The sequence below is a fragment of the Stegostoma tigrinum genome, chromosome 3 (genome assembly GCF_030684315.1).
Source record: "Stegostoma tigrinum isolate sSteTig4 chromosome 3, sSteTig4.hap1, whole genome shotgun sequence".
Classification (NCBI taxonomy): Eukaryota; Metazoa; Chordata; class Chondrichthyes; order Orectolobiformes; family Stegostomatidae; genus Stegostoma; species Stegostoma tigrinum.
Genome location: NC_081356.1, coordinates 18,855,580 through 18,881,673, shown reverse-complemented (window position 1 = coordinate 18,881,673; position 26,094 = coordinate 18,855,580). Strand labels below are relative to the sequence as shown.

The 26,094-nt window shown below is 41.0% G+C and overlaps 1 protein-coding gene across 5 annotated transcripts in view; it reads right to left on the bottom strand.

Moving 5' to 3' along the window:
* LOC125450691 (ephrin type-A receptor 5-like) overlaps positions 1-26,094 on the bottom strand; it is a 313,119-nt gene that overhangs the window by 6,202 nt on the left and 280,823 nt on the right. For all 5 annotated transcript variants that reach the window (XM_059643652.1, XM_059643659.1, XM_059643658.1 and 2 more), the window contains 3 exons: positions 18,501-18,650; positions 15,533-15,726; positions 601-756 (listed from right to left, as the gene is read on the bottom strand). In XM_059643652.1, coding sequence (XP_059499635.1) covers positions 601-756; positions 15,533-15,726; positions 18,501-18,650 — 500 coding nt within the window. The remainder of the gene's footprint in view (positions 1-600; positions 757-15,532; positions 15,727-18,500; positions 18,651-26,094) is intronic.

Here is a 26,094-nt window from a genome sequence, read left to right as displayed (position 1 = left end):
TTGATTGAAGAATTATTCCAATAAATTTGCAAATTCTGAGGTGTTTAGCCAAACACAGAACTTCACTGTATTGGGGCATTTGTAATAAACATACAACGTAGTGAGGAACTGTGAATATTTGTGTGGTAATAATACCACACTGTTGAAATGTTTCCTACAACTTACAGAAATGATTTTCTGAGGATAGGAGTGAAAATATTTTGTCAGCTGTATAGATTTTCTGCTGGGTATTACCTGAAGTGTAGCTCACGTAGAAGCAAGATAGTGAAACTGACTTCCTGTTAAGGAATTGATTAAAATAATGACTGTTGGAGCTGCTTACCCACTGCTCATCTTGTCAAGTCAATGGCAGTGTCAAAGTCACTGCAGGTAAGAATTGGGAATATTGCTATGGTGAGTTCATTGGCCAAGACATAGAGCACATAGATCAGGTGCGAGCACAGAAAGGAATAATGACTCCTTATTCAATTCATTTTTCTCTTTTTGGAGTTTAACAGTCCAGTAGAAAAAAGCATAACTCGTTTCTACCCACTCTCTAATAGTTTATGCTAATTCCTTTCAAGCAGCACAAACAGCAAAAATGAAAGGAAAATTACTCACTCCAAGGTTAATTTTGTCACAATATCCAATGAGGTGTAGCCACACTCATTGAAATTTTCTGTGTACCGACCCATCTTAAGGGACTCAAGCCACTCTCCCACAGATTGGTAGACGCTGAAGCCCCCTGTATTATGTTCCACCAGCAAGTTGGACCCTCTAGAAAAAAAACAGGAAATGTATATAAACACCTACAATGTTAAAATATTTAACAGAAAATCTTCCATTTGTTTGCAAACATGCAATTTTCTTTCAAATTCATCATTTCTTAAGTAAAGAAATAGTAGATTCTTGAGATTGAAAAAAGGCTTGCAAGCATTTTTTCGTAACAAGACATATTTGTTGTACTATTTGATATGTAGAGATTAGCCAGACACTGGTCCAGATTTTGCAGCAAGCAGTGATGGATGATATTTTCCACATTTCATTCTGACAGCTACCCATTGACGTCTTGTGGCTTTCAAATGTTCACATATTGTAATTGGGAGGCCAGGAGTGAGTGCTGCCTCCTATAGGTGATCTGTGTGAATAGGCAAACAATCGCTCACGTCTTCAACGGTGGTGAAATGCCCACTAATACACTGGAACAGGTACTCTAATCATTGGATAATCCTCACTAGACATACAGATGGTAAAATTGGAGAAGGCTGGAAAAGTGGGTGAGGGACTGTGAAGGGGTATGAGCCTATAGGTTATCACTTTAGATGCAGCCAGTGCTAAGTTCTGAGCAGGGCTCAAAATTATGAGAAGCTAACATTAGTTAACCCCTGAGTTGATGTTGACTGCACTTGTTAAAGGCAAGGTGCGCCGTGATGGAGCTGATGCCAACAAAGCCATTATAGAGTGAGCTTTGAGGTTTGGAACACTCGTTAATGATGCAACACAGCAGAGATTAAGCTCCAATATTTCCCAATGCTGCACTGTAGACTTTAGAAAGATGTGATCTAACACAAGATATCAAAACATGAGGACCCTTATGCAGTCCCATGAAAAGTCATTTACCTCACACAAGTGGTCAAGGCCATATTTTCAAATATATATCCCACCAAATGTATTACTAGCCACACAAGTTGTTCAAATAACCACATCCCAATTGCTCAGCTACCATAAATTCCGACCAATCACAATTCATACTTCACATTTATCTCTTCATCTCCATGCAACATACGTATCACTTCTGCAAAACTCACCAACATTTCAAATCTTGCACATGCTGACAGCTAATCAGGCATAATGACCACACTATCCAGAAAAATCGGCACACTCACTGAATTGTTTTCCTTTCTTTTGCAGCTAAAGTGGCAGGTAACCGGAGACAACCAGACCAAATCAATGGGAAACAAACGCATCTGCATGCCCTTATGCAATGGAGGGGATGGTGTTTGCCATTATTAGACTAGCCACTGTCAAGCCCATAGTCAGACGCAGTGCTAAAACAATGGCTGTTGTTGGTGATCCCATACACAATCCTTCTCATAATCTGTTTTTCTCATAATCCCACAAATCTCTTCCCATTGACGAGTTTCAGATGGTATAAACATGTACAACTTTCTTTCCTCCCCTTCACTCACCATAACCTTATCCTTGCAACATTCTCTTTTTCTATACTCGAGAACTGCCACCTGACCAGGCAGCGGGGAGGGGATGAAGAATGGTCAATGAAGAAGCATAGGTCACCCAACCCCCACTGCAGTCATTCGCTCAGGAATATAGACTGACATGGAAGCAGCATCAATGATGGGGACTAGTTTCCCTGAAGGCAAGGCTGTACAGAGTGTCTGCTGCAGAGCATGTTAGGGTGGTCTACAGTTGAAGTTTGACAGATATGTCAATACACATGGTGCAGGCAGACCTGCCAAAATGACTGACTAACTACAGGCAATGTCAAGAGGTCAAGGAGATTAGCTCCAACTTCACACAGGTCTTCATGTGGGACTGTAGTCTATTTTTCCCATCACAGAATTGGTGACCAGTTCCACTGATGTGTTTGCAGCCCCTAACACTGATGTAAGCTTCCACTGCAGTGTGAACACCCATAAGTTGGGTTCTACGATGGCAGTTCAAACTGTTCAAAGGAATGCTGCATCTCACTGCGATCTGGCATCCAACACATTCAATAATCTACCTGCAGTAGATGTACCTGTCCATCAAAGTGTTGGTAAGAGTGACCACCACATAGCTGTTGTGGAGATTTTATCTTCATATTGAGAGTATCCTTTTGCGTGTTGTATGGCGCTGCTAGCATGTTAAAGGGACATATTCAGAACAGAGCTGATAGCTCAAAATTAGCCATCATGGGGCACTGTGAGTCATCAGTAGCATTATAGTTAACTACAGTCTGTAACCTCATGACCAGATATGTTTCTCAGTCTACCATTAACTTCAAGCGAGTGGGGAGTCAATCTGAAGAAGTTAGGAAGTATGCTAAACAATGGAAACAAAAAGCTAAAAGAGAGCTAAATGATCTGTGAATCAATGGACTGGATCAAAGTTCTGCAGTCTTGTTAGATTCAAAGTTGTACTGCATTGGAGAACCATACAGCTAGCATGAGGAGGCAGTTCCATGATATCCACATCCACAATGATACTGGAGCTGAACATATGAGTTCAAAAGGCAAGGCTAATCAAACACTGTTTGCAGTTGTCTCTGATCAAAAGTGCTGAGTGGATGATTCACTTCAACATCCATGTAAGGTCACTGCCATGCTCAATGAATGACGGGTCACTACAGAGTACTGAGCAACACGTAACCTTGGTGTACAAGTCCATAGATCCCTGAAGTGTCAGCACAGTTAGGCAGAATGATGAAGAAGGCATTCAAAATGTTTGCCTTCATTAGCCAGGACACAGAATATAGCAGCAGAGTAGTCATGTTACAACTTGAGGGATCTGATTGAAGTAAAGAGAATTATGAGGGTCTTAGACAGGGTAGACAGTGTGTTACCCATGAGTCTTAGCAAAATTGATCTGAATAGGAACTGGGGAAATATTCTACTAAATCAAAATGAAATAAATTCAAAATGCCACATGTGTCAGAATTTTAAACAGAAACCAAAAGTCTTAAAATCTCAACTGTTCACATTGTATTTCTGGAGAGAGAGAGCTAGAGGCAAAATGTTTTGGGTCAGTAAACTTTCATCTAGATCTGGTCAACATTCAGGCTGGGGCTGATGCATAAACCGGAATATTTGTCCCATAAATGTGCTAGGCACAGATCATATCCAACTCAAGTGACAGCTTAAGCATCTCTCTTTTATATTTGATAGCCATATCATTAACAGATCATACACCATGACAGGCCAGGGATGCGTTGGGGTGCAGGAGTCTTTGAGGAGGCACCATTAAAAAATCTAACTGGAGTAGTCAAATAAATATTGTGGCTGCAACACCAGGTCATAAAATTATAGAATCCCTACAGTGTGGCAGCAGGCCATTTGGCCCATCAAGTCCACCTAACCCTCAGAATAGCATTCCACCCAGACTGATCCCATAACCTTGCATTCCCCATGGCTAATCCAGCTATCCTGGGCATTCCCTGGACACAATGGGTACCTTAACATGGCAATCCACCTAAATTGCACATCTTCGGACTGTGGGAGGAAACTAGAACACCCAGAGGAAACCCATGCAGCCACGGGGAGAATGTACAAACTCCATACAGAGATCGCTCAAGGGTGGAATCGAACCTGGGTCCCTGGTAATGTAAAGCGACAGTGCTAACCATCGAGCCATTGTGCCACCCCATTGATGAAATCAACGTATTCTTTGGCAAATAAGTCACCTTTTAATTTTGGAAAGCTTTTCTGTCATCCACATCAGGATTGTGATGAAATACTTTCCACTTCCTTGGATGAGTACAGCTTAGACAAAGCAAGCTACTAGACTGGCAGCCCATCCAGCACCTTAAACATTCACTCATTTCATTACCAGTGCACTATGTCCCATTCACAAGATGCAATGCAACAAATTTACAAAACTTTTTCAATAGTACCTTCAAAATCTACAACCTCCATCAGTGAGAAGAAATAGGATAGTTGCGCATGAAAGCATTACCACCTACAATGTCCAATGCAAGTCACAGACCACCCTGACTTGGAGCTATATCATTTTCCTTCACTGTCCCTGGGTTATAATCTTGGAATCCACTTCCAAAAGTACAGCAGATGTACCCACACAACAATCTTATAAACTTTTGAGAAGGTGGCTCATTGACATCTTTCAAATGCAGTTAGAATGGACAATAAACGCTAACCTTGCCTGTAAAACTACTTCTTTTTAATGACAAAATGAAACAAATATGTGTGGGCATTATAGGTTGCCATTTGATTTAGAGTCACAGAGCTGTACTGCATAAAAACAGGCCCTTTGGTGCAACTTGTCCATGCCGACCAGGATCCTACATTAATCTGGATACATTTGCCAGCATTTCGCCTATATGCCCCTAAACCTACCTATTCATATATCCATCCAGATTGTTTTAGATTAGATTAGATTATCTACAGTGTGGAAAGAGGCCCTTTGGCCCAATAAGTCCACACCGCCCCTTGAAGCATCCCACCCAGACCCATCCCCCTATAACCCACACACCCCTGAACACTATGGGCAATTTAGCATGGCCAATCCACCTAGCCTGCACATCTTTGGACTGTGGGAGAAAACTGAAGCACCCGGAGGAAACCCAAGCAGACACAGGGAGAATGTGCAAACTCCACACAGACAGTCGTCCGAGGCTGGAATCGAACCCGGGTCTCTGGTACTGTGAGGCTGCAGTGCTAACCACTGAGCCACCGTGCCACCCCCTAGAGTTACATGAGCACATGCCTGAGGCAAGAAGTTACTCATCTGCAAATAACAGCTGAATATTAGCCTGGTGAGTCCATTGGAATTTATTTACCAGCAGCCTCTAAAGAATAGGATTGATCCTAAACCTAAATCCTGACCAACCCCAATCACGACACCACCATGACCCAAAATCCAAATCTGTGTGTTTCCAGAATTTTTATTTTGTTACTGGATTTTGTGATAATAGGTTTGGAACACTGAAAATTATTAAGGGGATGTTGCTGATGGAGTGCAGAATTTGGCAAGTTGAGAGATTTCAATTTTTCTGTTCTCACCGCCAGTCACACATTCTAAACTGAGAGCTCGGCAGGGTATTAGTGAAGGAACTTACAGCCTCCAGATTCGTGTGAGTGGCCTGTAATTGTACCAGCCTCCACCACATTCACTGGCAGCTCATCCCATACACGCAGCACGCTCTGCATCAAAAAGTTGCCCCTTAGGACACTTTTAATTCTTTCACCTTAAACCTCTTTCAGGTCACCTCTCAGTCTTCAATGCTCCAGAGAAAATAACCCAGCCTCTCCCATTTGCTCAAACCCTCCAACACTGGCAACATCCTTGTAAATATTTTCTAAACACTTTCAATCTTCACAACATCCTTCCTATAGCATGGAGACCAGAACTGCATGCAGAACTCCAAAAGCAGCCTAACCAATGTCCTGTACAGTTGCAACATGGCCTCCCAACTCCTATACTCAATGCACTGACCAATAAAGGCAAGCATACAAAATGCCTTCTTCAGTATCCTGTTTACCTGAGTCTCCAGTTTCAAGGGTTTGTGAACCAGTGCCCCAAGATTTCTTCTTTCAGTAACATCCCCACGGCCTTGCCATTACGTTCACAATTCCTGCCCTGATTTGCCTTTCCAAAATGTAGCACTTAACATTTATCTAAATTAAACTCCATCTGCCACTCCTCGGCCCATTGACCCATCTTATCAAGGTCCTGTTGTACTCTGAGGCAACCTTCTTCACTGTCTACTGCGCCTCCAATTTTGGTGTCAGCTGCAAACTTACAAACCATGCCTTGTATGTTCACAGCCAAATAATATTTATAAATGACGAAAAGCAATGGAAAAAGCATTGGTCCTATGGCACACCTCTGGTCACAGACCTCCTGTTTAAAAAGGAACGCTCCACCACCACTCTCTATCTTCCATTTATGAGCCAATTCTGTATTCAAATAGCAAGTTCTTCCCTGGTATCCTTGCCAAGCAGTCTACCCATGAGGAACCTTGTTGAACGCCTTACTGAAGCCCATATCAATAATGCATGCTATAATAGTTGTGCTGATCTCATTAACATTATTATTACAGCAAAATCCAGGCCCATATTCCTATTTTGAACAGTAATTGAAGCAAAGTGCAACAGGCCTGGACCATCTGTGTTTTGAATCCAGTGACTCTTCATCAGAACTGATAGCAGATAGCAAAAGGTCATACTTCTGCTGAAAATGAGATCGGGGTGGGCAAGTTCTGGACCACTGCATTCACTGCTCACAACGTGGTCTCCTCTACGTCATGGAGAGCATCTTGCACAACACAAAATGGGTCCAAACATCTAGTTGTCTGAGACATTTTTTTGTCTTAGGCCTGCTACAATGCTCCAGTGAGCCTTAGTGCAAGCTTAAAGAACAACATCTCAGTATCTGCTTGGGGGCCCTGCAGCACCTAGACTCAACACAGAGTTCAACAACCTTAGAATGCAATTCCATCCTTCCACATTTTTTATTCATCCCCACATCCTGGTCATGTCATGACCTGGGCTGCTCTCAAGCACAGTCAACCCATTCTCACCCACACTCAATCCTATTATCACATTATATCGGGTGCTCTCAAGACAGTCTATCCATTCTCTCCTACTCTCATTGTCATTTATTTAGCTTCTCCTCTGTCCTGGCTGACTATTAGTTATCTTTTCTGCCTATCCCTTTTGTCACTCTCTCTCTCTCTCTCTCTCTCTCTCTCTCTCTGGGGTTCATCTCCAACTATTTGCCCACCTCATCTTCAGCATAAATATCACTTTCTCATAGTTTCTAACAGTTCTAATGAACTGATCATCAGGCTCCAAACATTAACTCTGCTTTCTCCCTGCAGGTGTCCTCAACCTGCTCAGTTTCACCAAAAATTTCGATTTAAATTTCAGATCTCCAGCATCTGCGGTTCTTTGTTTTATTCCTACTTTGAAGCTTATTCATTTCACACTAAATAAAGTAACAACATGACTCTGCAAAGCTATGAATCACCATTTCACTTCACACCCAAGGAAACATTAAATCGAGCTTACAGCATGGCTTAATACTGCATTCCACTGACTGGATTTTTATTCCATCTTTAAGATGGAATTTTGCTGATTTTGTGAGTTCCAAGCATTGCAGCCATTACTGAAAGCAGATTTTGACATCCAAAAGTATTTTCCACAGTGCGATACATTTACATTGAGTTAGAGATCACTCAGTATCTGTTTCCTTGCCTGATATTCTTTTTCCTCACTGCAGTGAGGAGTTTTGCAAATATTTATTTGGCATGTTGGTGATGAAAGTGGCAGGGTCTATCTGCTTAATGTAATTAAATAACAGAAATATCTAAAATTGTTACAATTCTGCAGCATACAACCATTAGATTATGCACCTTTTTGAGACAAAAATCAATAGAATTTGTGTAACCAGTTGGATCCATTGGCTACTGGGAGTAACCACAGTGAAGTGAAAGCTCAGTCACTTCAGTTAACATTTCCTCCTCATTGATTTATGTGTGTTGTATTCTATCCTAACAGCAGTGAGCAGCACACCCATAACCATTGCATCAAAATGATGCATAACAATTCCTTGCCACGGAGTTATGCTGGTAACTTATTCTGATGTTGATAGAATTAATTTAGAAATTTATTTAGAAATAAACAGTGTGTAATAACACTATGAATTATGCTGTCCCAACATGAGCAGGAAAAGAATAATGGCTACAGAGTACACTGCAATAATTTTAGACAGAGAAAGAAAGCTGTACACAAACAGTGTTGCCTGTTTCACCCATGTGAGGCCTAACTTTAGAGTGGAACAAGGCAATATGTTACCCAGCAGACTTGAATTTCTAGAACAGAACTCTATTCCTGAGAGAGGATTTCTTTCCAGCAATCTAGATAGAACAAACACAAAATCTGGCCAAATGTCTGCATAACCAATGCAATGACCTAACCAGCAGATCAATTTTCCGAAGGTTAAGATGAAATGAGAAGCACAATCATTGAAATGGAAGCAAAATAATTTTATTTGATTCTAATACTTATTAACACACTGTTAAAATCCAGTTTTATTTTAGAAATTAGGAACCTGAATGAAATGCTCGGGATTTACATAGGATACCGCCAAAGTTAAAAGAGCTAGGGTTCAAGGCAAACTATTAACACTGTCTACACAGGGTCCCACCTTTTATTAAAATGACTTCCAAACTGTACTTTTCGACTTCTGTCACTGCAAAGTATTCTCTACCTTATAGCAACACAAGAATACGGAGAAGTGAAAGCAATTTGACATCAGATCTGAAGCTTTCAATTCTTTGTGTCACATGAGTCACAGCATAAATGCCTTAAGATTTAAAGTTATAATTTAACAAATCTCCTCAGAACTGTATGAATCTCCTCAGTTTCTAGACTTACAGAAGCATAAAAATCCTGGCCTATTATTTCTAAATTTAAATATTATTGCTATCTTTGAAAGGCAAACATATGTAGTCCGTTAAACACTTTCAGCATTGAAGTCTGTTTTCTGCTCACTAAAGAGTGGTGTCAGTAGACAGTATGACGCAGTGTTACACTCTGAAAGCTCACACTTCCAAAATAAATGTGGCATAGATGTCAATTCAGTAATGAAGGGGTGTCAGGGTGGCAAGTATGATAATGTCCACCATCAGAGCACGCAGGAAGAGCAGTCAATTAAAGATACAGAGTTGCCAGTACTCTAATTTGCAAGAGGCACACGATAATTTTAACCTGCTTCTATTCCCATCAATGTCATGCAAGGAGCACTAGAAGAACAGTTCAATGGGAAGAAAATGCTTTTACAGCGATTAGGCTGTCACAGTTCAATAGTGAAGCTACAAGCAATAATAATCAGACTAATTTTTTAAAATTTCTCCCTCACTTTTCTCTATTGCCGTCTTTTCCTGTTGACACTAGAGAGCAATGGGTGGACATGTTGTTATGGTGGGGGGGGGTGGTTCGGGGGTGGGGGAAGGAAACAGAGTTTCTTAGTTGTCACAATTCTGCTGAATTTGCACCCAGCTCTATCTCACCGCCGTTTTTCCTGACTCCTCGTTGTTAAATTATCAGATAGTTTATCAAAAATTCAGTACTAGATGAGCAAAGGTTTCCTCTAATAATATTTTTGGCAACACTGTCACCATTAGTTTCAGCGCTCACTTGAAATTTCATTCCTTAGCCATTGACTCCATTCTTTGCTGCAGTCTGGAACTAAGCCAAATTGTATGCACCCTTGGCGTTGTGTTTGATTGCTAGATAAGTTTCCAAACAGAATAAAAACATCATCACTAATAGGCCCACTTCATCCTCTGTAACATCGCCTGAATTTGGTCCTGTATCAGCTCATTTGCTGCTAAAACATTCTTTTATCTTTTTGTTATCTCTGAAGTCAATGATTACAATGCATTCTTGCCTGGTCTACCACATACTTTCCTCTAGAAACTTGATGTCGTCCAAGTGTCTTCATCTTAAATCATGGCAAATAATGGCAACCTTCCACACCTGAGCTCGCTGATCTACACTGCTTGTCTGGGAGCCATTTTAAAATTCTCAACTTTGTTTCCAAATCTTTCCACGATCTGAGTCCTCTTGTTTTCCCCTATCAAAAATCCATCTCAACTTATTGTACATTCTCTCCTTAGTCTTTACTGCCTCCTTATTATTTCTCAATCCCTCCCTCCACACATTCACTGGCCCATTTTCATAGGCCACCTTCTTTGCTAGTCTCATTCCAGAAATGGGGCTAGTGCCAACACGATGGCTCAGTTAGCACTGCTGCCTCACAGCACGAGAGACCCAGATTTGATTCCATCCTCAGGTGACTGTCTGTTTGGAGTTTTCACATTTTCCCTGAGTCTGTTTGCATTGCCCCTGGGTGCTCCAGTTTCGTCCCACAGTCCAAAGGTGTGCAGGCTAGGTGGGCTAACTGTGGGAAGTGCAGGGTTTCCAGGATAGGGTAGGGGTGGGTCTGGGGTGTTGGGAAACTGTTTGGATGGTTGGTATAGACTCAATTTGCCAAATAGTCTGCTTCCACTCTGTAAGGATTCTATGAATTCACAGATAAGTTTGTCTCTAATCACTTTCTTGCACTGCTCTCCAATCACATTTTCCATTCTTTGTTACCTCCTTCTGTCTCTTTCCCGAGAGAAAACAATATCATAGTTTGTTTTCAGCTGCACTTTAAAATCCCATTGGTCTAGCCTGTGGTATATTGAGATACCAACCATTGGTGACATTTGGTTAGGGTAGAGTGCTGACTGTTTGAATTCAAGCAATATGGAGATTTTCCAAAACTGTTCCAAAAAACCTTCTCATTAGACTTGAAAGATTGATAGTCCTTAGGCTGAAAGACTGTTATGATCTTGATTGTCATCAGTGCTGCAGTATCTTTACATCTCTTTGGTGCCCTCCATAACCAGAACATCCATCTTCTAGTACGGAGACCAACCTACACAATATACTCTAGATGTGGTCTCACTTACGTCCTTTATAACAGCAGCAAAACTCTGCCACTGCTTTACTCACATCCTCACACTAGAAAGGCCAACATACCATCTGCTTTCTTCACCACCTGCATCAACTACATGCTTTCTTTCAGGAATGGTGTACAAGGACACCCAAGTACCTTCCCTTTTCATAACCTATTGTGATTACGATAACTGTCTTCCTGTTTTTGTTCCCTAATTGGATAACTTCACATTTATCTCCATGTTCTTAATCCACCATGCATTTGCCCGCTCACTCAATTTGTCCAAATCACACTGAAGCATACTCTTCATAGCTCACCATCCCACCCAGCTTTGTGTTATTTGCAAACTTGGAGAGATTACATTTAGTTCCCTCATCTAAATCACGTACAATCTGACTAAATGGGGTTCAAGTACTGATTCCTGCAAGTGCACCACTAATCGCTGTTTGCTATTTGGAAAAAGACCCATTTATTCCTACTGTTTCCTGTGGGGCAACCAATTCTCTGACCACGTCAGTATATTACCCAAATCCCTTACTCTCTACTTTCACATGCTAACTTTCTTTTTAATGTGAGACCTTACAGAAAATCTTCTGAATGTCCACATGAACCATATGGACTAGCACACCCCTATCAACACAACTAATTACATTGTTGAAACACTCCAGTAGATTTGTCAAACATGACTTCCCTTCAGTGAATCCATGCTGACTCTGTCCGATCCTATCACTATTTTCCAATTGCTCTGCTACTAACCCTTTTATCCTTTTAACCTTTTAGTGGAGTCTAGCATTTTTCCCCATTACCAACATTAGGCTAACCAGGCTAGAATTCCCTGTTTTCTCCCTAGTACCTTTTTATATAGCAGGGTAATTTTGCAAACCACGCCTCCCAAGTCCAGAGGAACTGTATCAGAATCTGCTGAATCACAAAAGATGGCCTCCAATGTAACCAATATTTCTACAGCCACTTCCTAAGTAGTCTAGGATGTTGATTGTTGGGACCTGAGGAATTGTCAGATTTTAATTTTAACAATTTCCCAACACTATTTCCCTACTAAAACTCTCTTCCAGTTCCTCCCCTCACTCGAATCTGTGTTCCCGAATGTCTTTGGGATATCATTTGTGTCCTCCTTTGTGAAGGCAGAACAGAAGCATTCACTTGTCTGCTATTTCTTGTTCCCCAATATAAAACTTTCCTTGTTTCTGACCGTAAGGCACCTACATTTATCTTCACTAATCTTCCTTCTCTTCACACACCGACAAAAACTTTTATGATGTGTTTTATGTTTCCCATAATCTTATTCATATTCTACTTTTCTCCTCTTTAGCTATCACTTTGTCCTCCTTTGCTGAAATCTAAATTGTTTCCAATCCTCAGGTCTGCTGTATTTTTTGGCCAATTTGTGTGTCTCTTCCTTGGATCTAACCCTATTCCTCAGTTCCCTTGTTCATAATGGTCAAGCCACCTAGACTTACATTTAGATTTTACATATAGATTTATTGTCACATGTAATTGAAGATACAGTGAAAACTGTTTTTTCTCGTATCTTATATGGGAAGTGTTGCCATTGTCCAGCACCATCTTGAAGCACAGAATGTAATGCAAGATTTTTCTGTTCTACTTTGTGTGTGACATGAATGAACAATTATTGCAGTTCTGCTATGTATTCTTAAAGCGTTTTAATTGTCTATTTACTGTCATCCCTTTTAAAGAATGTTCCCCAATCCAACAAGGCACAATGATCTGCTGTGACGGTGATGAGCTGCAGGTCATTCAGCGGGACCAGTTTGCTGCAGCAACATGCATTATTTTATTATAGTCTAGAGCTATGGATAATGATGATAGAAACTTCAGTTTTCTATCCATCACAACTTACCAAGAATCACTCCTGTTCTTACTACCTGCCATTAGTATGTGTCCAAATAATTTATTGGGTATTGGTCGGTGGGTTTGGCTGCATTATGAATCCATTGTTCCTCATCACATCTTGGGATGGAACTCAAAGGCAGGAAAGCTACCCACTCTACCACAAGATTCCAGTGATGTGCTGTTCCTAATTAATGTGCCATATATGTATCAATAAACTCCTTTGGCTTTCTTCATAGCTCTCTCATTCCCATTTACTACAAAAGGAAAATCACTAATTTCCCCACAAGAGCCGAGAATTCAAATCACATCAATAGTGTAAAGGCAAAATGTTTTCAAAGGTGTGATTCTTTGTTTAGTTGCTATACAGAACTAAGGTTTCAGTTATACAGTCAGTATGTACAGTATGGAAACAGACGCTTCAGTCCAACTCATCCATGCCGATCAGATATCCTAAATCAATTTACTCTCATTTGCCAGCATTTGCTCCATATCCCTCTAAACCCTTCCTATTCATATATCCATCCAGATGCCTTTTAAATGTTGTAATTGTAACAACCCCCAACACTTCCTCTGGTGGTTCGTTCCACACACGCACTAAACCCACCTATTTTCCACCTATAAATATTTCAAACAACCACTGAGACAAAACAAGGGCTCTGCTTCTGCTTAGGAATTACCTGAGAGCAATTTAAACCAGTAGCTCCTGTCCTGAGATGGAAGTAAATGGTGCTCCTGTATGACTGATTTTACAAGTGCTGACCGCTGGTAGAGCATCTTATCTGGCAGCTGTCATAGAGCCAAACAGCATGGAAACAGACCCTTCAGTCCAATCAGTTCATGCTGAACATAATCCCAAACTAAACTAGTCCCACCTGCCTGTGCCTGGATCATATCTCTCCAAATCTTTCCTGTTCATGTACTTATCTAATTTTTTTTTCGCATTGTAACTATTGTCGCATCCACGACTTCCTCGGGTACTTCATTCCACACGTGAACTACTTGGTGTAAAAAAAATTGCCTCATGTCTTTTTTGAATCTTTCTCCTCTCACCTTACAAATATGCCCCCTAGTCTTTAAATCCCCCTTGAGGGAAAAGACACCTTTGCCTTATTATTTTATAAACCTCTACAAGGTCACCTCTCAATCTCTTGCACTTCAGTGCAAAAAAGTCCCTGACTATTCAGCCTCTCCTTGTCACGCAAACCCTCCATTCCCAGTAACATCCTGGTGAATCTCTTCTGAACCCTATCCAGTTTAACATTAGCCTTCCTCTAACAGGGTGACCAGAACTGACCATAGTACTCCAGAAGATGCCTCATCAATGCCCTGTACAACCTTAACTTCATGCCCCAACTCCTATATTCAAAGGTCTCAGCAATGAAGACAAGCATGCTAAATGCCTTTTTAACCAACTTGTCTATATGTGACGCAAAGAATTACGGACCTGAAACCCTAGGTCTCTCTGTTCCTCAATACTGCTAAAGGCTCTACTTTTAATTGTGTACGTCTTCTCTTTGTGTGTTTTACCAAAACGCAATACCCCACATTTATCCAAATTAAACTCCATTTGCCACTCTTCAGCCCATTGACCCAGTTGATCAAGATGTATTTGTAATCTTAGATAATCTTCTTCACTGTCCACGAATCCACCAATCTTGGTGTCATCTACAAACTCACTAACCAGGTTTCCTACAGCCTCATCTAAATGATTTACATAAGTGACAAACCAAAGTGGACCCAGCACCAATCCTGTTGTTATGACAATTTTGTATCCAATTAGCACACGCACCCTGAATCGCATGTGATCTAACTTTACTATTTAGCCCACCATGTGGCATCTTGTCAAAGGCTTTACTAAAGCCTAGTAAATAATGTCAACCATATCAGATAACTTCTGGCCTACTACCCAAAATCTACTCTTTGCATATTTGGTAGGCAGAGAAACTAGAAGACAGTGTCCCTACCAGAAGCACTGTAGGCGGTTAAGGCTTCTCACAAAACATACTTTCCCTGAACTATATAACAGTGAGGATGCAACACTGTGCAAATGGCAAGCATGATTTCATCAGGAAACTGTGAAGGTTTTTGTTATTTGATACATTTTTAAGGAATTGGCTAAAATGTCTCATTGAGTATTTCTCAATGCACTATTAACAACCTGAACAATTGTTCATATTTTTGCTGAGAAAACTAAACATGAAAAAGTTACTCAGAATCATAGAAGGGTACAGTTCTACCCATTATGCCCAAACCACCTCTTTGTAAGTACCAAGCAATAAGTCCCAATCCCTTACTCTTCCCTTTAGGAAGTACTTAATTTTCAATTATTGTCGCCAACTCCCTTTTCCAAGTTACAATTGCATATGCTTCCAACACACTTTCAGGCAGTTCATATGAGATTATAACAACTCACTGCATTAAAACAAAACCTCCTCATCTCTGCTCTGGCTCTTTTACCAATTGTATCTTATATACTTGCCATTGCAAATTAACATACCTCGTAGAGGCATTAACTAATGTCTTCAAACTGCATGGATTGCGAATCATTTTATCTAAAATGCTAACGATTTCTTCAAATTTGGGCCTGCTGTTGCGATCTTTCTGCCAACAATCGAGCATCAACTGGTAAAGAGCGGCTGGGCAGTCCATGGGAGTTGGCAAACGATACCCTTCTTCCACAGCCTTTATCACCTATTGCAAGCAAACCGAATGTTATTTCAAGTAGTAACAGCATTTACTCTGTATTGTTGCAATTCAGCTCATTTCCATTTGAACCTCCATATGCCAACTCAATTTGCAACTTTCAAACTTTGAAAGCACTGTCATAGTCACAAATTTATACAACACGGAAAAAGACCCTAGAGACCCAACGGTCCAACTCATCCGTGGTGACCAGGTTTCTCAAACTAAGCTAGTCCCATTTGTCTGCGTTTGGCCCATATCCCTCAAACCTTTCCTGTCCTTTCAAAACAGGAGCATTGTATTATGCTTGTTAACACTTAGCTGGCTGTAGATGTAATCCTTAATGAGCACTCGAACATGTTGAATGTTTACTGAATGTTACTTATCTAATGTAAAACTGAAGGATTCCACTTTGTGTTTTTGGCAAAGTACCAGCTTCTGGGAGCACAAGGCACAAAATGTTCAGTTTGATTCTTTTTCCATAGGTGGGCTATTATTTTCATGTTGAGACCATTGACTTTTGACCACAAATATTAAAATTGATGAGAACAGCAAAGGTCTGGTTTGTGAACATGGGAGGGGGAGTTGAAATGGATCGTGACTGGGAGGTGCAGCTGTTTATTGCGAACCAAGCGTAGGTGTTCTGCAAAGTGGTCCCTAAGCCTCCGTTTGGTTTCCCCAATGTAGAGGAAGCCATGCCGTGTACAGCGGATGCAGTATATCACATTGGCGGATGTACAGGTATCTGCTTGATATGGAAAGTCATCTTGGGGCCTGGGATGGGGGTGAGGGAGGTAGTTTGGGGGCAAGTGTAGCACTTCCTGCGGTTGCAGGGGAAAGTACCGGGTGTGGTGGGGTTGGAGGGGAGTGTGGAGCAGACAAGGGATTCCCGGAGAGAGTGGTCTCTCCGGAAGGCCGACAAGGGTGAGGATGGAAAAATGTCTTTGGTGGTGGGATCGGATTGTAGATGGCGGAAGTATCAGAGGATGATGCGTTGTATCCGGAGGTTGGCCGGGTGGTATGTGAGGACTAGGGGGTTCTCTTTGGACGGTTATTGCGAAGGCAGGGTGTGAGGGATGAGGCGCGGGAAATGCGGGAGATACGATCGAGGACGTTCTCACCCACTGCCAGGGGGATGTTGCTGTCCTTGAAGAACGAGGATATCTGGGATGCGCAGGAGTGAAATGTCTCATCCTGGGAGCAGATGCAGCAGAGGCGAAGGAATTGGGAATAGGGGATGGAATTTTTGCAGGAAGGCGGGTGAAAGGAGGTGTATTCCAGGTAGCTGTGGGAGTTGGTGGGCTTGAAATGGACATCGGTTTGTAGGTGGTTGCCTGAGATGGAGACAGAGAGGTCCAGGAAGGTGAAGGATGTGTTAGAGATGGTCCAGGTGAACTTGAGGTTGGGGTGGAAGTTGTTGGTGAAATGGATGAACTGTTTGAACTCCTCTTGGGAGCAAGAGGCTGCGCCGATACAGTCATCAATGTAACGGAGAAAGAGGCGGGTTTTGGACCAGTGTAGGTGCGAAAGAGGGATTGTTCCACGTAACCTAGAAAGAGGCAGGCATAGCTTGGGCCCACGCGGGTACCAATGGCCACCCCCTTAGTCTGTAGGAAGTGGGAGGAATCGAAAGAAAAGTTGTTGAGGGTGAGGACGAGCTCGGCCAGGTTTGTGTTCTGATTTGTGTTCGTTGGAACTGTAAAAAGTAAATTTCACTTCTATACAGCCTTTATATCTGTGCTGTCTAGAAATAGAATGCTGGTTCAGGATGCAGGTGCACTGCATATGGTTAGGTTTCCTCTGTGCAATGTGCCACAAAAAATCGAATATGCCTGAGATTTTTGTTGCACTTAGGACAGAAAATGATTCTTCTCTCATGCTTAAGGGCCAGGAGGGTATTGTCTCTGATTATTGCTCTCTCTCCTGATTTAACATATCTCACTGAAGCCAACGTTAAACGTGCTGTAACTGGGCTCAGCAGTTAGGTACAGAAACATAAGAATTGGAAGAGAAAAAGCAATCCTGCCCTGGAACCTTTCCTCAATTCAATACAAACATGGTTGATATGATCAGAGCAGTTTCACTTTCCTGCCTGTCCTCCATATGTACTTTGTAAATCAATATCCTGTCCAGTTCAGCCTTGAATGTATTCATTGATCAAGTCAACTCTGCTCCTGCGTGGCAGATAATTCCAAACATTAATAATTCTCTGAGAGAAGAAATACTTCTTTGTCTCTGTCTAAATGAGAGATGCATTGTTCTCTGTGCCACCTTCTCCCGAATTCCTCCAAGACAGAAAGCATCCTCCCAGTGTCAGATAGAAACAAATGCAAGTGTATGTGCTTTGGCCAAGAGGACAATTGGCTTCCAGATGATATATCTATGGTGGGCTGCCTCTTGCTAGACATCATCATATACACTTATGTTTAGTTAAGTACGACATTTTAAATCTTTAAAATTATCTTACTGTAAAGTACTGACTTGTAAGTTTATGTAATTCCTTATTTACGCTCTACCGAAGATGTCAATGCGGTGTGCTGCATTTTGGCTCTGCTTCAGTCACTTTCTTATACAATACTCCTTATTTACTGGTGAGGTTGGAGTTTGAGCACTGAAAGCTAGTTTGACAAAGTTTTTTTTTAATAAAAGTGTGCTAATGTCTTTGTTAAAATAATAGAGAAAGGAATTTAATTGCGTGTTCATCTACCACTTCCTACAGTGATTTCCAGGGCAAATGCTTTCTTCCATGGCTGTCTACAGGCCTGATGCTCAGAGGTACTCACATCTTGATTAGTCATTTCCCAGTAAGGTCTCTCTCCATAAGACATCACTTCCCACATGACAATTCCGTAACTCCAAACGTCACTGGCTGAAGTGAACTTGCGGTAAGCTATTGCCTCTGGAGCTGTCCATCTGATTGGAATCTTCCCTCCCTGTTCACCAAATAGGGGAAGAAGAAATCTGTTAGTGTCTAAGGATGCAAGATGCCTTGCAAGAAGCATAGAAATAATATGTAGAAACAACTAAATGGAGTTGACAGAAGACAGCCAGTCTCTAAAGAACAAAGCCCCTATGCAATGGTTGACCGACTGCTGATTGGTTATCTTGATTTTTCAAACTGGTTTTGTCTGAATATCCCCAAAGTATGAGAATTGATTTGTTGATTAAGCTGATTTAACAGTAGTCCTCCGTAAGACAAATAAAGAACATTAAACATGAAGCGAGATTTTAATCAGTCAAAAAACAACACGTCTACATATTCAAAAAATAGTGCCTGTGGAATACTTAATGCATCTGGAACAGATTAATAACATCACATCATTTGTATCTTAAATGTAACTGCAGTACTTAATGAAGCCTAGGTTCTAGTTCCTGGTTTTATGAGCTGACTGTGACAAAGACTTTGAAGGAGTCCTGCCTTTACTACGAGAAAGTGAACAATTAGGATGCTATGTATCATTGTATCAGGGTCAGTCCCTATCTGAACTTGAGCTGCATAATCCAGCATTTGCCTCGAATTCTAAAAAAAATTAACTCTGAGTCTTGGAAATCCTGAACTGGCACCTAATTACACACCTTATGGAACAGAAAAAATAGATTTTAATTCATTTGCCAATCCAATCGTCACCTAAATTTAAGTGTTTCACATCCCACCTTTTAATAAGGCTAATCACTTAGGTATACAAATGTGACAACCAATGCTGTGCGCAAGACCCCACAAACAACAAACTGGATGAAAGCCCAGGTAATCTGCTTTAAATGTTGTTGATTAAGGAAGCAATTTCAGCCAGGATATTGCAAAAACTGCCCAACATTACAATGAATAAAATTCTGGGCTTACAAATCTTGCAGATACAGATCTTGCTCCACTTTTGAGGAAGGGTCTGGAATTCTTGAAACAGCATAAAGGAAGTGAATCCAAGAGTAATGTGGGACTCTGCATTTTAGATTAGGGAATCAGAAAAATTGTGCCCATTTCTTTTCCGAAGTAGTCAAATAGAGAGTAAGAGATGAATTTGCTTTTTTTGTTGGATAGAGTCAAACTCCATTGTTTGTTTGTTTCCTTGATATGGTACTATATAGAATCAAACTACATTTGGGATTAACATCAATTAGAGAAAAAGGCAATATAGTTTTAAATCCAAGTAAATGCATATTTACATTCATACTCCATTTTTAATCTGTAGAAAGATTTCCTTTTCTCGTGCTGTGTACTGAAAAATAGTATATTTAATATCTCTACAGTTTATGCAGTTTAAGAGTAAGTTGTTGATCAGGGAAAGAATCAACACATATTGGTGTTGTATTGTATATTTCAGCCACTATTGTGACGATGTTCCACAATCTCTCGTAAACCAACGCCAGGTCAAAATTTCACTCTAACAATCACATCTGACCATCTGACAGAAGTCGCACAAGTTCTACATGAATTTGGAGGAGAAAACAATTGGTTCCATGTTTTTCCCCATTTCTTCAGTTGTAGGATCCCTTTGATCAGCAAAAAGCATGGATGAATAATCTATCAACACTTTCTGCTGAATTGCACCGTGTGCATTCGAGGTGAGAATACTTTATTATTACTGAACAGCGGAGTGTATAATTCAGTGTTATGTTCCCTGTCCTCTCCATTGCTACACAGCATTTACTTTTTAATCTGTGGCAAATAAGGCAGAGGTCAGCTTGGATCATCTATATATTCACTTTGTCCACTTTGTACATTGTTACATTCTTCTGTTGAACATCCGATGGTAAATCTCATTCAATAAATTAATTTACTAATAAAATGTTTAACGTTCAACATTAGCTATGAATTGGATCAACTATAAAGGTTGTTATTGAGGGAAAGAGAGGCAAATATTATTTAAGTCTACTGCCTCGTGATCTTTCGTTCAGAGAAAGGAATTAGCTTCAGCATTTGTTTTGTTAACATTTCCTGCCTGATAAGCCTCTTGAACCCTGGATCACTGGCATGAAAGCTAGCCAAAAGTCCATTTAAATAAGCAGTATTTATTCAGCATTGACAATTGGATTAACTGGAAAAAAAATGAGCCGGAAGCAAGACAAGGTAAAACACAATGCATGGACTCCGACTGAATTCATCCCTTAAACCAAAAATTTTATACGTATAGGGCTCTGCAGCATGGAAAAAGTGGAGCAACAGAAACATAACTGGAATGCATGGAGATCTAAAGCTAAATGGGATTATACTAATCAACCTCTCGTTCACCTCCTTATGCAAATTCCATCTCATCCATGAATACAGTTTAAGTTGGATTATACTCTGATGAAGCACCTAGGAATTACATTACTGGGGCATTGTAAACACATATTGTTATTGTCCCAAAGTGGGCTCTGTGACCCGAGCAACTACCCTTGCAAATCTATCTCTTGCCGCATCCTGCTGGCTTCTCAGAATGACCATGTTATCCTTAAATCCTCTATCTTGTTTTAAAATCACTGTTACCTTGTTCCACCTGCAACCTTCTGGTTTTTGCTAAGTCTGACTCAGAACCATATTTATTGTTTTTATTGTATGTTGTTATCTGTCTCACAAAGGTGACCAGATAAGTTCTCCTCCCAGATTGGTCATCAATAAATTGAAATAAATAACTGCAAATCAAACAGATATTCAAATGATTTTAATCATGAATGAAAAAAAAGGGTAAAAGCAAATACTGTAACAAGCACAAAATGCTGGAGAAGCGCAGAATGGCTGGCAGCACCCGTGGAGACAGAAACACAATATGACCTGAGAATACAGAAGAAACTTGATGAAGGATAGAACTGGTTTTACCAGGGTGTAGATAAAGGAAACACTGTGTTCAATATGCCAGGTGTTAGTGCTGAGGCTTTTGCTCCGTTTTTTTCAACAATGTGGATTCATACAGAGGAAAGGTAAACGCTTATAGCCAACTGGGAGCAGAATTGAAAGGGAACCTAAAGAATGGCAACAAGATGGACAAAACAAGTATTCAGTTCGACGAACAACGAGTAAAATCTGATGTGTCAAGACACTGCACATCGGAAGAAAAAAATGAATGAATACATTTCGCACAAAGAATTCTGATGCAACGAAGGATGAAGCTGAGAGAACCATCAGAGTCATCAGTACAGATTAGTCAAAATCCCTTTGGTCCATCTTATACAACAGGAGCTCCCAAGCTCTCAACATCAAGAGGAGCTATGTTGCCTACATCAAAGGTTTTCTCTTGTAATCTATATCCCTGGTCCCTGACTACAAGATATATATAGATTTATGCTCTGAGCACCTGTTCTTACCTTACCTCATGTACCTGTGCTGAGTCAATAACAACTTGCATTTATATATGCATTTAACATAGTAATACTTCTCAAGGTGGTTTATAGCAGAATGAGACACAGTCAACAAATGGGAAATAATTAGGACTTATTTTTAATTGTCTGTGGGACGAGGATGCCCACTGACTGAACAGCAATTGTTTCATGCCCCAACTTGCACATGAGGAGATAGTGGTGAGCTGCCTCCTTGAACCATTGCAGTCCATGTGCTGTAGGCTGGCCTACAATGCCCTTGGAGGGATTTACATGATTTTGACCCAACAATAGTAAAGGAACAATAAAATATTTCCAAGTCAGGACGTTGAGTGGCTAGGAAGGGAACTTGCAGGTGGTGGTCCCATGTATCAATTCCCTGTCCTTCTACATGGAAGTGATCATGGGTTTGGAAGCAGCTATTTAAGGATCTTTGGCAAATTTCTGCAGTGCATCTTGTAGATATTACGCACTGCTGCTAATCGGTACAGGTGGTGGACAGACTGGATGCTTGGGGATGTGGTGTCAAGCAAGTGTGCTGCTTCGTCCTGGATGGTGTTAAACTTCATGAGTGTTGTTGGAGATGGCCTAATCCAGGCAAATGGGGAGTATACCATCACACTCCTGACTTGAGCCTTAACATTGGTGGGCAGGCTTTAGGCAGTCATCAGGTGAGTTACTGACAGCAGTATTCCTAGCATCAGACCTGCTCTTGTAGCTACTGTGTTTGTGTGGTGAATCCAGTCGAGTTTCTTATCAATAGTAACCCCCAGGATGTTGATTGTTACAGATTCAGTGACAATAATACCAGTGATTGTCAAGGAGCGGTGGTTAGATTGTTCTCATTGGAGATGGTCATGGCCTGGTTATTGTAATCCTGAATCCCAAGTTAATGTTCTGGGTACCCAGATTTGAATCCTATCATGATGGATGGTGAAGTTCGGATTCAATAAAAATTTGGAATGAAAACCTAGCACAATTGCAACCACTGATTGTTGTAAAACCCCATTTGATTCACTAAATGTCATTTAGGAAAGATAATCTACCATTCTTATCCAGTCTGGCCTGCACGTGACCCAGGTCCCCAATGCGGCTGCTTTTAACTTTGGACAATTAAGGATGGGCAATAAATCTCTGCCTAAGCAGCAATGCCTCAGTCCAGTGAACAAGTAAAAACGATGCAGGCTAATAACTCACACAGGGTGCTTCTGGGAACACAAAGCCAGGGCAAACTTAGAAACAACTCACTGACTACAACCTGTGGGGTTCTTGTTCTGTTGGTTGTACAGAGAGCTTTTGGGCCCCTGCCCTTAGGAAATAAAATGTGTTCTGTAATTATTAATTGCTGACATATTAGACTGTCTACCAGAGAGCTATCATAATATGCTGCAGAGTATACAGGAGCCCATTAACAATTTGTGTGGTATTCACACATTTTCATCAGTCTTAAGAGAATACACTTCACTCAATAGACATTCAAGCTTGGATTACGTGCAGGGACCTATGGCAGCAGTTATTGCTTATGTTCATGCTGAGACCATGTTTTTAGCTCTACCATCTCTGAATAAATCAGAGCTTTTCTCAGATCCCGAATGTCCTATAGCCTGCTTCCTTATTGATTCTGAACAATGAACCTTGGATTAATAGTCGGGTAGTTGCTACAAATATAATACATTGATTTCCTGCAGGATAAAAAGCCCTTGGAAGCCAAGTAATCAACGCCCAACCTGGTGCCAAAAAAAGCCAGTTGTGCTAGTCTCCTAATGGTCATCATGTTCCTGGAGCTAAGTTCTTGGAGGTTCAATTTTAAAACTGTTGCCTGCATACACCTCAAGAGCCCCCTCATTAGTATCATGTCTGCCCTTCACCTCCCTCTCCAAAGCCTCAGCCAGACACAGGGAAATAGACTGCAGGCTATCCACAAAATGCCTCCCAATGCTTTGCAGCAGTTTAAATAGGGGCAGATGAAGACAAATTGAAACTGTACATAAAGATTGCCCCTCAATTCTCATCTCCACTGACCTTTGCTGTCCACGGTTAACAGCCAAGTTGAGAAAGTAGAAGTGGCATAAAAATGGTGGCAGAATGTCTTCACACAGTTAATTGACCCTATATTTGCACACACTTATTAACTCTTCTTTGTTCAGCACTATACTTTTCACTTTTTCTGCAGCTAGCATTTTAATTCCAAAAAGGTGATTTTGAAATGTTCTTTTTAATGAAGCTCCTTGGAACAAAGAAAATCCATGGTTACTAAGGAAATGAATAAGAGGTGTTGCAGCTTTCACTAAAACAATTTTGTGATAAATATGTAGAAACAACAAAGCTTTAAAAAGATGCAGGAAGTTTGATGGTTTGACAGAATGTAGATTGTTGGCAGATACAGCAGTGCACTGCAATCCCAGACTGACTACAGACTGAAAATGTTACTTGGTCACGATGAACAAATATCAGCTCTTGCAAATACACTTTTACAACGGGATAGGGGATTTTGAAAGAAGTCCAGAATAAATTCTATCTGAGCTCGCAAAAGTTTAATTGTGGCTTACTCTGTTATCATGATAATGTTAGCTCACCTCTACAGAGGAGAAGCTGAAGGATCAAATACGTTTACATAGCAATATCCTATCACTTCTAGCAGATTCAACAATGAGCTGATTTATTACCATGGTCGGGAAGTAAAATTCTTGAAGGACTGGGATGCTAACCTGTAAATGCGGTCTCATGGGCAAGCAACAAACATAGCTTTATGCTCCTGCCATCTTTTGTTCTCCATATCCACAAACTGTCCAAAACTCAGCTGTTCAAATTCTAACTCTTAAAATGCCCTGGGTGTATTGGATCAGGTGCTAGTAATGTCTTAGTTTTAAATTCTTCATTGTTAGCTTTAAATGTTTATTTGGCTTTGTCCCTCCCTATCTCTAACTTCCTTAAGCCCTAAAATCCTCCTAAGATCTTTACAGTCCTAAATTCTGGCCTCTTGTACATCCCTCTATTTACATTGTTCTGCCATTAAGTATAATTTCTTCAGCTGCCTGGACCCCATACTCTGGAATTACCTCTGTAGTTCTCCTGTCTCTTTACTGAACACTCTCTTTAAAGTCATTCCTGAAAATATTCTTTTCATCCAGCTTTTAGTCATCTATGTCAATGAGTCAAAGGTTTTGATAGGAAAATAACTGTTGCAGTCGGAATTGCCTATAAGTTGAAACTTTAGGTGGACAATTACCCGGAGCTCAGAACCTCATAAAGAAACTTCAGTTCCGAGTTGGATTTAGCCAAGAAAGGTCAGATAAACTAAAATCTGCTGTACCTCCTGACTAACTATTAAACTGATTTTCCCCCCACAAACCTCCTCACTGACCCCTCTTTTGATGCACAATGCAGAAACAATAACTGCTCCCCACATCGCTATGTACCCAACACCACTCCCACAAAGCCCTGACTCATGCAGCCCCACCAAAGATGGCACACACACTAAGAGTGGGTCAGACAAAGCCTGACTCCTGACTCCCCCAAGTTCTGATTCCCCCACCCTGGAAACACCAGTAACACATGACATCCATCCCATTGTCCCAAACTCCTCCGCGTCCCCACAGACTGGCCCGCTCCCTCTTGTTTAATTTCACCTGACTCTTGCCCCACTACCCCAATGCAAAAGACCACCCAATCTGACTGGACCTCCCTAACACCCTGAAATCCTCCCCTGGCATACTTAAAGCACTCACCCTCTTACCTGCTAACCTGCCCTCTTACCATCTGTCATGCCAATCCCTTAACACAAGGCAGTCCAATTCCTTGCTCACTTGTCATCCTACTCCCTTCCACATCTGCCACTCTACATCCCTCTTGCCTTCCCTCATTAGCTGTGAAAGTGGCTTCAGGGCTCTTTAATACTGGAATATTCAGGGGAAAAAAAGGGTAGATGGTTTCAACACGGATCCATGTCAGTGCTGGAGTGCATATATTCTTTGCCTGGATTAGACTGCTTCAGTTGAGAAGGCTCTTGGTCTGGAAGCTGGCACAGAGCACTTCTCTAGAACATAGAACATAGAACATAGAACATAGAACAGTACAGCACAGAAC